Source organism: Saimiri boliviensis, chromosome 19 (genome assembly GCF_048565385.1).
Source record: "Saimiri boliviensis isolate mSaiBol1 chromosome 19, mSaiBol1.pri, whole genome shotgun sequence".
Classification (NCBI taxonomy): Eukaryota; Metazoa; Chordata; class Mammalia; order Primates; family Cebidae; genus Saimiri; species Saimiri boliviensis.
The window spans coordinates 31942096-31955690 of record NC_133467.1 but is presented as its reverse complement, the minus strand read 5'-3'; the positions used below and the strand labels follow the sequence as shown (position 1 = coordinate 31955690).

At 52.4% G+C, this 13595-nt stretch overlaps 1 protein-coding gene and 1 non-coding gene across 2 annotated transcripts; both read right to left on the bottom strand.

Annotated features, from left to right (window-relative positions):
• Positions 1–2977: 2977 nt before the first annotated feature.
• LOC120360258 (small nucleolar RNA SNORD64) lies at positions 2978–3037 on the bottom strand. The gene has a single exon (XR_005576830.1). It is a non-coding gene; the product is annotated as a small nucleolar RNA SNORD64 (small nucleolar RNA).
• Positions 3038–4896: 1859 nt separating this feature from the next.
• VSIG8 (V-set and immunoglobulin domain containing 8) lies at positions 4897–13225 on the bottom strand. The gene is made up of 7 exons (XM_003937916.4): positions 13051–13225; positions 9326–9504; positions 8688–8889; positions 8343–8564; positions 7103–7222; positions 6485–6680; positions 4897–5606 (listed from the first exon to the last, which is right to left on the bottom strand). Exons 1-7 carry the CDS (start codon positions 13097–13099, stop codon positions 5333–5335), a joined length of 1242 nt encoding a protein of 413 aa, XP_003937965.1. The 5' UTR covers positions 13100–13225; the 3' UTR covers positions 4897–5332.
• Positions 13226–13595: the final 370 nt, after the last annotated feature.

The following is a 13595-nucleotide window of genomic DNA, read 5'->3' as shown; positions in this document are numbered from 1 at the left end:
TAAAGGCTGGGGAGAGAGTCAGAGAAGAAACTGAGACAATGAGGACTCACAAGCATCTCTTGAATAGATCTCGCATGGCTGGATGCCCTGGGAGACGTGTGTACAGATTCTGTGGGTGCCAACGCAGGCTTCTGATGGCTACCAAAAGAGTAACCTGGAACCAAGGGGATAGAAATTTTCTGAATAATTTTTCAGTGTCCTGAGGAACCAGAATTTAGCTCTAGCAAGGCTGGAGAGAGATGGAAAAGGTAGAACTAGGAAGTAGAATGAAGACAATTCATGTAGTATTTAATGGAAGTAGCATAACTTTGTGCTGTTTGCATCTTTCTAGAAAAACAAAGAAAAATCGGCTGGGTGCGGTGGCTCAAGCCTGTAATCCCAGCACTTTGGGAGGCCGAGGCGGGTGGATCACAAGGTCAAGAGATCAAGACCATCCTGGTCAACATGGTGAAACCCCGTCTCTACTTAAGATACAAAGAATTAGCTGGGCATGGTGGCACGTGCCTGTAATCCCAGCTACTCAGGAGGCTGAGGCAGGAGAATTGCCTGAACCCAGGAGGCGGAGGTTGTGGTGAGCCAAGGTCGCACCATTGCACTCCAGCTGGGTAACAAGAGTGAAACTCCGTCTCAAAAAAAAAAAAAAAAAAAAAAAACAAACAGAAAAATCAAGACTGTACTTGAGATTCCCATTCTTGAGGCAACGCTTGTATGCCCAGCCGTCTGCTTGCCTGGGGTCGTGCAGTCCAATGAACGTTTCCAAGCCAGTTGTTAAATGCAGCCATTATTAAAAAGTTTAAATTACATAAATCTATAACTAAATGATATTAAAGCAAACGTGATAAGTACTCAGAATTCACCACTTCCTGATAATTTTGCTACAGTTCACTATTACCTAAGCTCTTAAAGTTATTTACTTTCTCTAATGTATCTGTATCATGGAAATACTATACAATAATGTGCTACCAAATATTTCTCCCAATTCCATGCCAGTGACATCATGTTGGGAGCTTGAATTCAGCCATAGTGGAAGCACTGACATCATCAAAATCAGCAGAGACCACAAATCAGGGCTTCCCAGCCCCTTGTCCACCCTCCACCCTACTCCCAAAGCCACTGTTGAAATGTATTACCACAAGTGATCTCCTCCAGCATGGAACAAGATTTCATGCAGGAGAAATAAACAAAAAAAACACCAAGGCGTCCCTGAAGCAAAATTTCAGAAACAGAAACTTCCCTCTCTCGTTCTCCTGGGGTGGTAAGTACAGTGATGACTGTGATCTCAGCATTGGATTTAGGAACTCTCTACCTTCCCTGCTGACTCAGCCTAACAGGAAGTTGCTCTCAGAGTCTGTCTGAAATCTCTCTTGCTGCTTTTTCATGAGCCTTTCTTGCCAGAGCCTCACTGGTCCCACCTCCCAAATAGTGGCTAAGTCTGATCATGGCTCCCTTGCTCCTGGAATGATGTGGAAAGATGATGTCATTCAACCACCTGCACAGCCAGCTGGCTGCCTCTGTCCCTCAGCACCTTGCAGGAAGCTGAGCTGGAGGCTCCTCAGACTTGGAGCACCCTCCCCAAGTCATCCCTGCCTGAGGGCAAAAGCATGCCAGACACAGTGCCCTGCTGAAGATCTCCTTATTTATGACAAGTCATCTTATAGATGCTCATAAATATGACCGAATAAATGAAGGGATAGATGGTTCCTGGAATTATCTTCTCTTCTCCATATTTAATGTCCTTTCCCCATACCCCTTCCCATTACCAAGAACTCCCCAACTTCCACCCCCAAGTCAGTTGTCTCTGGTTCCTTTGGCCTCATTACTATCTCTCATATCTTCCAGCACGCTCTGTAAAAGCAGAACTGGCAATGCCATCACCCCTTTGCAAATACCCAAGGCATCTCAAGGGTTTCCTAGTTATATGTTACTAAGAAGGGTTTGAGGGCTTCCTAAACCCAGACACTTTGAGGCCCGTGCACACCACACACTTCCTGTGGCCCTAGAATAGGAGCAGGAAAAATGAGGAAGACTAGCTTCTCAAGAGAAGAGACAGAGAGAAGAAAGATGCTGGGCTCTCAACAAGCAGGCAGCTGGGGAAGGGGAGGTAGAACAAAGTGCCCTCGAAGTGCTCTTCTGATCACCTCCTACCAACTAGACCAGACGAGTGTCCAGTGTGTGCCTGTTGCAGCCATCCTGTATGGAGTGCAACCACTTGATCCACTAGAGGCAGCTGAATTAGAAATGCAACGCTCTGGGGTCCCTAAGAGTAGAACTCGAATCAAGGGATAAAAGCTATATGGGGACAAAAACTGGATTCCAGAGAAATATTCTGTTGAATACAGACAGTCGGAGGCCAAGTGGCATGCCTTGGAAGATAGTGAGCTGCCACTGGGGGTTTTCAAGAAGAGGTTGAATATCCTTTGTCAGGAATTCTATAGAAAGAATTCAAATACCAGAGAAACAGCCTGCTGTCCTGAAATCAAACATGCCTAGATCAAATCCTGAGTTATTATCTTTGTTGCCTTGGTCAAGATGCCTAATCCCTCTGATCCTCAGTTTATTCATTGATATAATGGGAATAATACACAATCTCATAGTACTAAAGTAAGGAATAAATAGACAAAGAACACAAAAGCAGCTGACAGTAGATGCTCAATAAATGCCAATCCCCTTCCCACCAAAAGAGGGGCCAGGTTAGCTGACCTTGAAGGTCTTTCTACACCAGAGAGTATGACTCTAAAACCCTTGCCGGCCATTAAGAAAGAAGGCATACATCTAAAGAGATAAAGAAGTCAGGATTAGGTCAATGAGGGGAAGAGAAAGAAGGATGCTGAGAACAGTCAGGGAATATTTGGAGGTCATCCATGACAGATCCCCGTTCTACCATCTGCCCTTCTAGAATAAAATGGAAAAGTAGAAGTGGGGATTTAAAGTCCAGCCTGAGGGGCCTCAGTTTCCCTATGTGTATAGTGAATGAGCAGGATTTTTTTAATTGAACTTCACTTCATCATGCTCAGTAAACACAGCTCATTGTAAATCCAGCCAAGGCCTTTCCCAGCAACTCATTCAGCTATGTACAACCATGGTACCTGCAGACTGCACATCCCTTCCCAAGGACAGGGGGCTTGGGAGAATGAGATGACTAGTTTTATGTGACAATGGATGGGAAACAGCAGCAGTATTGACTGACACCAAATTAAGGGGAAAATATGAAGGAAAAAAATCAAAAACAGACAGAAACACACACACACACACACACACACACAGAGAGAGAGAGAGAGACAGAGAGAGAGAGACAGAGACAGAGACAGAGAGAGGGAGGGAGGGAGGGAGGGAGACAGAGCAACCTGCCAAAAGAATAATATTGAGATCCTGGTTTTGGTAGAACTAAATATAACATCTTACATTTCCACAGGCAAATTGCCCAACAAATTGAAATGGAAATATTCCAATGTTATTACAGACAAATATAATGTCAACAGCTTGCTATTCTCCTCAATAATTCATTATAAACCAACTTAAAGACCTAAAGTACATTGAAAACATCCGCCAAAATATTCCAGAGTTAAGTGTAAACAAATAGCACGAAAGAATCCAGAAGAATGACCAAATAAAATCAAGACAGGCCAAACAGATGAAGCACAAAGTCCCAAAGGATTCTGAGGGAGGTCTAAGCTAAGTTCTAACATCCCTGAAACAATGGACCAAAGTGGTAAGGTAACACTATCCAAGTTTTGGCATGGAAATAATAGAACCCACCTGCATTTCCTGATACACGTCTTCTAGCAGATAGGAAACTGCTGATTTCAGGAATTGTAACCTTTCCAATATATTTTTGCTACCGAAGCAGCCATCTCACTAAACAAGAGAGGACTTCTCACACCTATTAACTCAAACAGTGCTTACTGGTTTCCACCTTTTAACCAAAAATGACTAAAACATCGCCCAGAATACATTGTAAATATGATGAGGTGTTTAATGAGTGCTAGTAGATGCTAAACAGCTGCGTTAATCCCTGTCTAGGAATAGCTGACTACTTCAGGGTGTAAGAGTATGGAGCTGGATCTCTGATAGGCCTAGATTCTAACCACAGAATAATCCATCATAAGGCGGTAACTGTAAAATGTCTAAAAACTTTTTTTTCTAATATAAAGTAATGCTGCCGCATTCATTCATTCACTTGGTATTTCTCAAACATCCCTGTGGAATGGGCTCTGTGCAGATTGACCAGCTGTAGACAAGTGAAGAAAAGAAAAGCCACAAATTAACTGTTGAAAACCCCCAGCAGCATCCAGGTGAAGGGACTTACCATACTCTCCGAGTTCCATGACATAAGGTGTACCAACATGATTCCCCTCCTTCCTGCACTTCACCCAGCGCCCTAGAACTGTGGCACTCCGTTTTTTCTAATCTAAGAGGTGGTAATCTTATTTTCACATGTCCTTGTTTCTATCTCACGGGGTGCCTGTGTCTTCTGTGATCCAAGGACACGTTTCCTTTCAGCTTTCAACAACATACAAAGCCTCCCTAGACCTTCAGCGCACGTTTTTCTCAACAGAAAATATTGACACGTGAAAAATTTGAATATTTAGAAATGGCGAGTCTATCGCACTTTGCCAGTTTCTCAAATATCTATGATCGCTGACTTTGCGGTCATAGATACTCCTAATTCTTTTTTTCTGTTTTCCTTTTCTGTGCACTTTGCATGTTGTTGAAAGGAGTAGCATTGGATGGATCCTTCCAGCTCTGACTGCCAGAGATCCAAGCAGAAGGAGGGAGGAGAGGGGCAGGGACGGGGCGGAGCGACAGAAGCAACCCTCCCCGGCCCTGGGTAGGACCCGCTCCCCGCCCCCGACCCCGGTACCCAACCTCCGTGGAACGCGGACAGCCACTTCGGACTCACGTCTCAATGTTTCTTTATTGTGCCAACACTGCAGCCTCAGAGCTCAGACCTCACACACAACAATTCGTCCAGACGGACCCCCACCCACCTGGCCCCCGGGGCCCTCTGCTTAGGCTGGGGACACCCGGCCTCCGGCCTCAGCCTCTCTAGGACACTGACTCGGCCTCCTCCTCCTCCCTCCCTCTCCCCAGAGCCTTCGACCCCTGGGAGGCGGAGAAGGCTCGAGATCGCCTTGCTGCGCCCTCGCCCGCCCCCACCCACTTGTAGGGAGAAGGCTCTGCCTCCCGACGCATTTCCTTAGGGAAATGCCTTCACCCCCAGCCGCCTGGCGGCCTAGGGCGAGCGAGGTCGGCACCAGCCCCGACGTGTCCCCAGCTGCGAGCAGAGGGCCCCGCGCCCTCCTCCCGGCCGGGGCGCAGCCCGGCGGCGCGCTCACACCAGGAGACCGTTCTTGCACTGCGCCAGCCCCTCGGCACAGTCGGCCGGCTCTGCGCTCTTGACCTTGACGTAGACCGGGGAGGGCCCCGCTTCGCAGGCGGCGGCGGCGGTGCAGGGCGCCAGGGCCACGTCCTCCGGGCCACCGCAGGGCGGAGGCGCGTACTTGCGGCGCAAGGAGCGGCTGACGTTCTGCGTCGGGTACCCCAGGAGGTGGGTGACGCGGCTGCCGCGCCCGCTGGCCTTGCACCGGGGCGCCACGGCGTCCTCTCTGTGGAAAACAACAGGCGGGCGGGTGAGCGGGCTGCTCCGCGGCGCGGCGTGGGCACGGCCTGGGCAGAGCCGGGGGCTCTTGGCAACCTCTGGTCTCCCGCACCTCCCTCCACCTGCCCTCGCCTCTCTCCCTTGGCCTCGACCTACTCCCCTTCGTGCCCCTTCCTGGGCCGACGACCCTGCAGCGGTCCCGGAGCCACCATCCCCATCCTCCAGACAGGGCCTGTCCGCGCGAATCTGGACAGCCCCGCAGGCAGCCCCCTCCAGGCCCCTCCAACCCTTTTCTGATGTTTCGCAGGGCGACCGCCTCTAACAGAGATCCAGAAGGAGCTGATTTTTCTCTTCTTCTTTCCTTAGCTAGCCCTGACCTTGCACACGCAATCTCTCTCTCTCTTTCTCACCTCCTGCGCCTCAATCTTCTCCATCTTTCCCTCCATCCCCGAGGCATTGCAATCATTAGCACTGCTAAACTTGTTCTATTTTTATTTCTAGTTTGCTTCTAATATGTTATTAGCACTATTCTTATTATTAGCTCTTCTTAAATAATCATGTCAGAGTTCTTACCGGCGCAGTACAGGGGAAACATGAAAAAACACAGGCCCTGCCCTCCAGGAGCTTACAGTCTAGACAAGACAGACAGGTGCAAGGCAGGAGGGAAATGGAGGGCAGGAAGCAGAGGTGAAGACAGGGGTGGGAGGGGGAGGGAAAAGCCATGCGTTGGGTGGCAGGTCGACATGCCGTAGTCCCAGCACTCCGTGGCGATGGCGGGCAGGGTTGGGGTGGGGGGCCCAGCCGGGCCGGTGGCAGGCAGGAGTGAGGCGAGCAGGGCGCCGGTTCCCCGCCGCACAGCAGCATGCAGCATGCATCAGGTTTTACCTGATCTCACTAGCCAAGTCGCCGCAGGCCCCTCCGCCGACCCCGCCGCCGTTGCTGTAGCCGAAGGCACCGCGGGCGCCGCCCCCGGAGCCCCCGCAGCAGCAGCAGACGAGCCCCCAGATGCCTACGGCCAGGCAGCCCAGTGCCAGCAGAGAGCCCAGCACCGCGGCGATGATCACGCCTACACGCCGCGAGTCTGTGGAGACAAGTGGAGGCCGGTCAGGCTTTCTCACAGCATGGCAGGTGCCTGAAGACCAGGACCAGGAGGTGCTAGGGCAGGGGTTAGTGGGAAAGAGGCAGAGGGACCCAGGGGGTCTCTGAGCCCTGGGACAGGCAGAGGGGAAGATGTGGGGAGATGCAAGTTAACCCCTTGTGTCAGCATGCTTCTCCCAGGGCTTCCAGCCCGGCGCAGAGTGGAAGCTGTGCTGGGAAGGTGAGACCTGGCTCCACAAGGGTAATTGTACCCACTGATCTTGGCCCACTTGCAGGAAGGAGCTGGGAGTCCCCACTGGCAAATGGATGGCAGTGGAAAGGCAGAAGCAGCTGAGGCTCCAAACTAAAACCCAGCAACCTCCAGTTCAACCGTCCCAACCACCCAGCCCCCAAGGCTGCACCTACCTGAGACCTTCACCTCCACCACGCAAACGCTGTAGCCCACGTTGTTGGCCACTGTGCACTGATACAGCCCATCGTCTGCTTTGGAGATATCCTTCAACACCAGGTCCCCATTGTTCAGGCCTGAAAGTGAAGTGGAGAGGCCTGGTCTCTGAGAGCTCCCACCCCAACCTCAGTCCCTGCAGGGTGGGGAATGGGACACCCACTCCGGAAGAAGGGAAGACTTATGCATGTGTGTATGAGTCCAGACACACACACACACACACACACACACACACACACACACACACATCCACTCCACTCTCCAGGACAGTCACCTTCCCCCTGCTGTGACAGAGATGCAAGGAAGACCCCTCTCCCAGCAGCAAGGCAGAAACACCATTAATTCACTCTGTGAACTTAGGGAAATAGGTCCCCTCTCTGAGCCTTGGTCTCTTCCTTTGTACAGTGAGGACAGGATTAGACCAGTGGAACTCTAGATCCCTCCTAGCTCTATTATTCTTTGGTTAAATATTTTCAGCTTCTCTATGTACTAGGAGCTTTACACACCTCCCCCTCCCCCATTTAATCCTTGCATGCTTATGAAAGGTATATATTAGTATTCCCTTTCCATATGTGAAGAAATCAAGGCACAGGGAGGGTAAGCCGCTTGTCTTAGACTTGCAGCCAGTCAGTGTCCCTGCCAGGATTCAAGCCTAGCTCTGCCTGAGACTCTCTCCAAATTCGCTATACTGCTTTTGACTGACCCTCCACATCTGCCTTATCATCTCCCCTCAATAGCAGCTGCTAGGCCTCAGCGCTGTGGCTGATGCCTGTAATCCCAGCACTTTGGGAGGCTGAGGCGGGCGGACCACCTGAGGTCAGGAGTTCCAAGACCAGCCTGGCTAACACAGTGAAACCCTGTTTCTACTAAAAATACAAAAATTAGCCAGGTGTGGTGGTGTGCGCCTGTAATCCCAGCTATCTGGGAGGCTGAGGCAGGAGAATCACCTGAACCTGAGAGGCAGAGGTTGCAGTAAGCTGAGATCTCACCATTGCACTCCAGCTTGGGCAACAAGAGCAAAACTATGTCTTAAAAAGATATATATATAGCAGCTGCTGAGGCAGGCACAGAGGGAGGGTCTCCCACAGGGGTTCCAGGTTTGACTTGATGCCACTAATAACCCAAGGAAACCCCAACAAGGTCCTAGAGCCCCTGATCTTCCACTCAGCCCCATACCGCCCTCGCCCAGGGCCCTCTCACCTTGGTTTATGGAGTTGTGAAAGGACTCCTGGTAGGACAGCTCAGAGTGGTAGCTGTGCTGGGAGATGTAAGACCCAGCTCGATAAGGGTAATGGTGCCCACTGATCTTGGCCCACTTGTAGGAGAGAGGCTGGGAGCCCCCATTGGCATAGCACTTCAGCACCACGTCGTTGCCATATGTCATGTGGCCTTCAGTCCAGCACATGGGCACTGCGGGTCGTGCTGCAAGGAAGCAGACAATTGTAAGCCAGGGCCCAGCAGAGAGACAGAGCCAGGCTCACAGCGACCAAGCTGTCCTTGGCTCTGAAGCCAGGGGAAGAGGAGCTCAGAGGAGTCTTGCCCTACCTTGGACAGTGACAATGACCTTCCGGGTGGCCATGGTGGTCTTCTTCACCCGGCATTCATAGGTGGCCGTATCAGATACCTGCAGGTTCATGAGGTTGATGGAGGCATCGTACTGGCTCGGGTCCGAGGCTGCAAAGCGGACCCTCTGCTGCAGATGGGGAAGGTTGCCATGGTTGATCCTCTTGTCCTGGTAACTAAGGAACTGTGAAGAGGAGAGGAAAACAGGTGGTGAGACAGGCAGAGCCAAGGACGGCCATGTGGGTTTGGCTGCTTTGGGCAATTCACTGAACTTCTCTGAGACTCTGTTTTCTCAACTGAAAAATGAGAATGATGATACCTGATCCACTGACCTTTTACAAAACTGAGGAGATCAAACAGTTGGAAAAGTATACGGTCAGACTGGGAACTTTTTGAAGGCAGAGACTATACCTTATCTTCCCCTTAGAACGGGGTGGGAGGAGGAAGACTAACTGGCTAGCTTAATTCACAATTGCAGAGCTCTCATCCCCATTGCCCCATCCCCTGAGAGGCCTTGGGGGAGGCTCAAAGACTTAGTTTTCTTCTCCCCTTGGGATGTTGGCTGTCCAACAGGTAGACATCAGGAAGCATACAGGAAGATCCCAGTGCCCAGCACTCACCACGTTCTCTCGGTGGTGGGCGGGGTCTGAGTTGACCTGCATCCACTCGATATCCAGCCCATTGGGACCATAGTCCTCAGGGTCCAGGACATAGGGGCAGCCCAGCCTCACATTATCACCTTCCGCCAGGTACAGGACCTCCTGTCCATCCCCGTTGATCCGCACAGCAGACAGCAGAGCTGGGGGAGGGCAGAGAAAATGAGTGGTAGGAGCAGAACCAGGGCTTCAGGAGGAGTCAGTATCATCCCTTCCCTTCACATCCGCTGTTCACTGCACCCAGAGGTCGGGAGTGCTTTCATAAAAAGAGCTGTTTTTAGTGGGTGTGTATATGTGTGTGCATGAATTGTTATAGGCATGTAACAGCTATATGGATAGCTGTTACATATATAGCTATATGTACATATATAGCTATACATACAGCTGTTATATATAGCTGTTATGTATGCTTGTATGATTATGTGTATGCATGTATGAATATGTACACATGTACATTGTATGCTTATGACTATCTGTGGCTGCCTCTGTGTACTGTGAGGTTATTCATGTATCTGACCATGTAGCATGTCTGCTTGTATATTTGTGTGATAGTGTAGATGTGCTTGTGTGTGTGTCTGTGTGTGTGTGTGTGTGTGTGTGTGTGTGTATGTGTATGAAAGCATGTGGTACACCCAGAGGTGTCGAATGCTCTGATGGAAGAGCCTGGCTGGTTAAATGTCACCTGTCTGGGCTGAGTGAGGTGCTCCCGTCCAGAGGCAGCAGGATGGTTGCAATGGCTTCTGAGGCTCCTCTCCAGCCTGAGAAGCCGAAGACTGCACGTGTCCATGTGTGTATGGCATGTGTGTACACATGTGTGTATGACAGCATGTGTCTGTGTCTGTATGCCTCTATGTGGTTCTGTACAGTGGTGTGTGACCATGTGAGGCTATGTAAGTGCTTAAAAGTGACAGTGCATGCTTGTGCATGACAGTGGGCAGCTGTGACCAGGAGCCTGGCTGAGTTCATGTGTGATAGTGAGTGATGGTGTGTGCCTGGGACTGTGGCCACAGGTATCTGTAGGACAGTGTGACTCTTTCGTGCCTACAAAGCACTGTGGACTGTGTGTGCTTCCTCTTATGTGATTGTGTGCATGCAGCCGCCCCCACAAGCTGGCTCCCAGTGAGGCCCCTCCTGCCGCTGAGTCAGTGGCAGGCAATCCTGGGTGAGGAGCTGGGATCCCAGGACCCAGGAGCTCAGGCCTGAGCTCCTGTCCCTCCCTACCCTGAAGCCCCAGGCAAGCCTATCCCCAACCGGTTGGACCTAGAGAGGGCTAAGAGCGGGGATGCGTAGCCAGGGCCCCACCCTGGACACTGCACTCCACCACCCAGTCTCTAGCAACCCTGCCTCTGCAGGCCCCTCACCAAGCTTCATACACACTCCGTCTGCATTCTTTTTCGAGTCAACATGTCTTCTGGAGTCACAGCCCCAGGTCTCAGTAATCATTCTATCATTCTGTGGCTCGGAACCACGTTTACACTTAGAGATCTCACACATGCACACACACAATTACACAGTCACAGGCAAACAAATCGACACGTGGCCGACTCTTACAAGCCTTCAAAATGCAGATACATACCTAGGTGGCCCCACCTTCCTACATACAGAGACACTATTAGATTCGTACAGACACAGACACAATCTGCACGCAAACACAGAACATACTGATTCAAAAGACACACCCACCGTGTGTTCATATAGTCCCTGTGTGTGTTCATTCAAGACCAGACATATCCATGGAAGCCCTGCCAGGAAGGCTTAGCTTGGCTTCAGTGAGGCCAGCAAGCGCACGTTCAACATCCTTAACACCTCAGGGATCCCTGAACTTCCCTCCTCGAAACACTGGCTGGGCCATCAACCCTGTCCTAACCCGGCTAGACTCCAAGGTGGCCCAGAGCAGGCAGGCTGGCTGCTGGGGCTCTAACGGGACCTGGTGATGCCTCTTCCAGCCCCAGGCCGAGAACAACGGCTCATTCCTGAGATAAGGATCCTGCTGCCGTCTGCCAGATCCTGAGGTGGCTCAAGGCAAGCCAGGGATGAGCCAGAACTCGGCTGAGAGCAGAGGCTCCGCCCTGGAGAAGAGCCGTCAGGAGCACCCACGCAGAGAGGACTCTCTCCATGCCATAGGAGCCTGCCAGGCAGGAGGGTAAGCTTTCAGGGAGAGGGGCTTGGGAAGGAGGGACAGGCTGGAAGAAAAGCGCCTCCGCCCTGCTCCAGGCTGAGAGCTTCTTCAATTGTCCCAGGCCGGGGAGCCTCACCCAGCTCTTCTATCTCCTTAGAAGTCTTCACAACCTCCTCCCAAGGGTTCCAGACTTTCCGCACCCCTCCCTCTCCTTGGGAAGTTGTTCCTAGTGTCTCGCCTTGGTTCCTCTTGCTGTAGCATTAAGGAAGTACTACAGGGAATGAGAGGGGAGAGGCTAGAGAGGGAAGAAAGGCAAGGTAAAAGAGAGAGCTGGATGGCAGGCTTGAGGAGGGAGGGGAATGGGGGAATCACACAGCGGTGATTCTTTGCCCCCCACAAAAGCACCAGAGGCTGGCCATGCTTTACAGGACGTCCTCTCAGTAGTGTGCCTATTCTCTGCTTGTAAATTCTTTCTGAATCTTTAGGTGCTTCCAGAACTCCTGACCCTCCCTCTGGTGATGAGGGAGTGCAGAAAAGGCAGCTGCAGCTGAGGGTATTGAAGCGTGAATGCAGTCAGCACTGAGTGTCCTCACACGCCCATTGACGCACCACACAGGGGGATGTCCGGGTCCTCACAGCATAGCTGGAGCCTCCCGAGTGGACTCTGCCAGCCCTGCTCTCACCAGACAGAGAGGGCTGCAGCTATCCTGCCAGAAATGTCACCATTCCCACACAGGTGCACACGCCCACACACTCACATACATTCACGCTCACACAAAGGCTGAAAATGCACCCCACACACACACACACACACACACTCGTCTTTCGTGCCCCTTCATCCCAAGTCCAGACCGCAGGAGGGACTCGGTGATGTCGGCACACAATGTCCCTTGGTGGGACTTGCCACAACCTGGGCGGGAAGCCACAATGTCCAAACTTGAGCCCTGCTCTGCAGACCTGTCCTGGTGGGGTGAGAGGTTTCTGGAGTTGTCATCCCTACCACCTTCAGGCCTCATCCTGGCAGGGGCACTATCCTGAAACTCTCATAGCACAGGGGGCCCAGAGCCGAGCTCTCACTGGGCACGGTGGAAGCAATCACTCAGACTTACACCAGCCTTAGTCTCCCGCCCTTTAAAGTCAAGCGACTCCCCTGCCCCTTGGGTCTGGCCTTGGAAGAGGAAAAGTCGCCCTGGGAATAGCACACAGCCTGATGAAAATTCATCCTTCCCAGGCTCCTCCTCTGCCCTCCTACCCCACCTCCAGCTCCCGCAGAGTAATCCCTGTCCTCCCAGGCACAGCAGGAGCTTGCAGGGCACCCGCGCACATGTGTGAGCCCGACAGGAGACACGAAAAGACCCTTGCACCGCAGACACCCACCCTGGTCCTCAGGCACAGGCTCTCCTGGGGAGAGGACCCCTGGCAATATCCACATCCGGCTGCAGCAGGGCAAGAGTGGGCAGCACCCCTCCAGGCATCTCGGGCAGCTTCAGGCTCCCCCGTGAGCCCCTGCTGCACCGTTCTGCCCACCTGGCCTCATGCTGGCTGTCCCTGCCCCTGCCCAGCCCCGTACCTGGGCTCAGGCACACGAGCAGCAGGTGGAATGCTCCTCCAGCTCCCATGTCTCTAGGCTCGGCGTTTCCTCCGCCTGGGCTGGGTATCCTGTGGGCTGGTGGTGGTGGGTGTGAGGGGGGTGGGTGGAGGGAGGGGGAGCTGAGGGCCCAGACACTGCCCGGGCTGGCAGGAAGGTGCAATGAGTGTCCGGCTGGGGAGCAGCCAGAGTTATTTCTATAGGAGGGAGGGGGCCTCGTCCCCGCCTTGGGGAGGAGTCCCAGGAACCCTAATTAGCAGGTGACAGGGTGGCCTACCCAGGCATTACCCAGCCCTCACCCAAGCTCTTCCCTGTCCCAAGAGTGGCACAGGACAGCCAGCGGGACTTGTAATTAGGCACCTGTTAAACTTCACTTCCTCCTGGCCACATCCTCAGGGTGACAACAGTCACCTCATTTACAGCTTCCAAGAGCTCCCCTCACCACTCATTTGCTGCCTCCTTCCCTGGGGGAAGTGGGAAAGAGGAAGGAGAAGTCAGGCTTGGGAGGAAGAGTGGCCGGGCCCTGA

Coding starts and splice junctions, on each gene's coding strand:
- VSIG8 (XM_003937916.4), bottom strand. CDS start 13,099: ATGGGAGCTGGAGGAGCATTCCACCTGCTGCTCGTGTGCCTGAGCCCA. Junction 8,565..8,687: donor GGTCATTGTCACTGTCCAAG/GTAGGGCAAGAC, acceptor GCTTCCTTGCAG/CACGACCCGCAGTGCCCATG. Junction 7,223..8,342: donor TCACAACTCCATAAACCAAG/GTGAGAGGGCCC, acceptor CTTCACTTTCAG/GCCTGAACAATGGGGACCTG.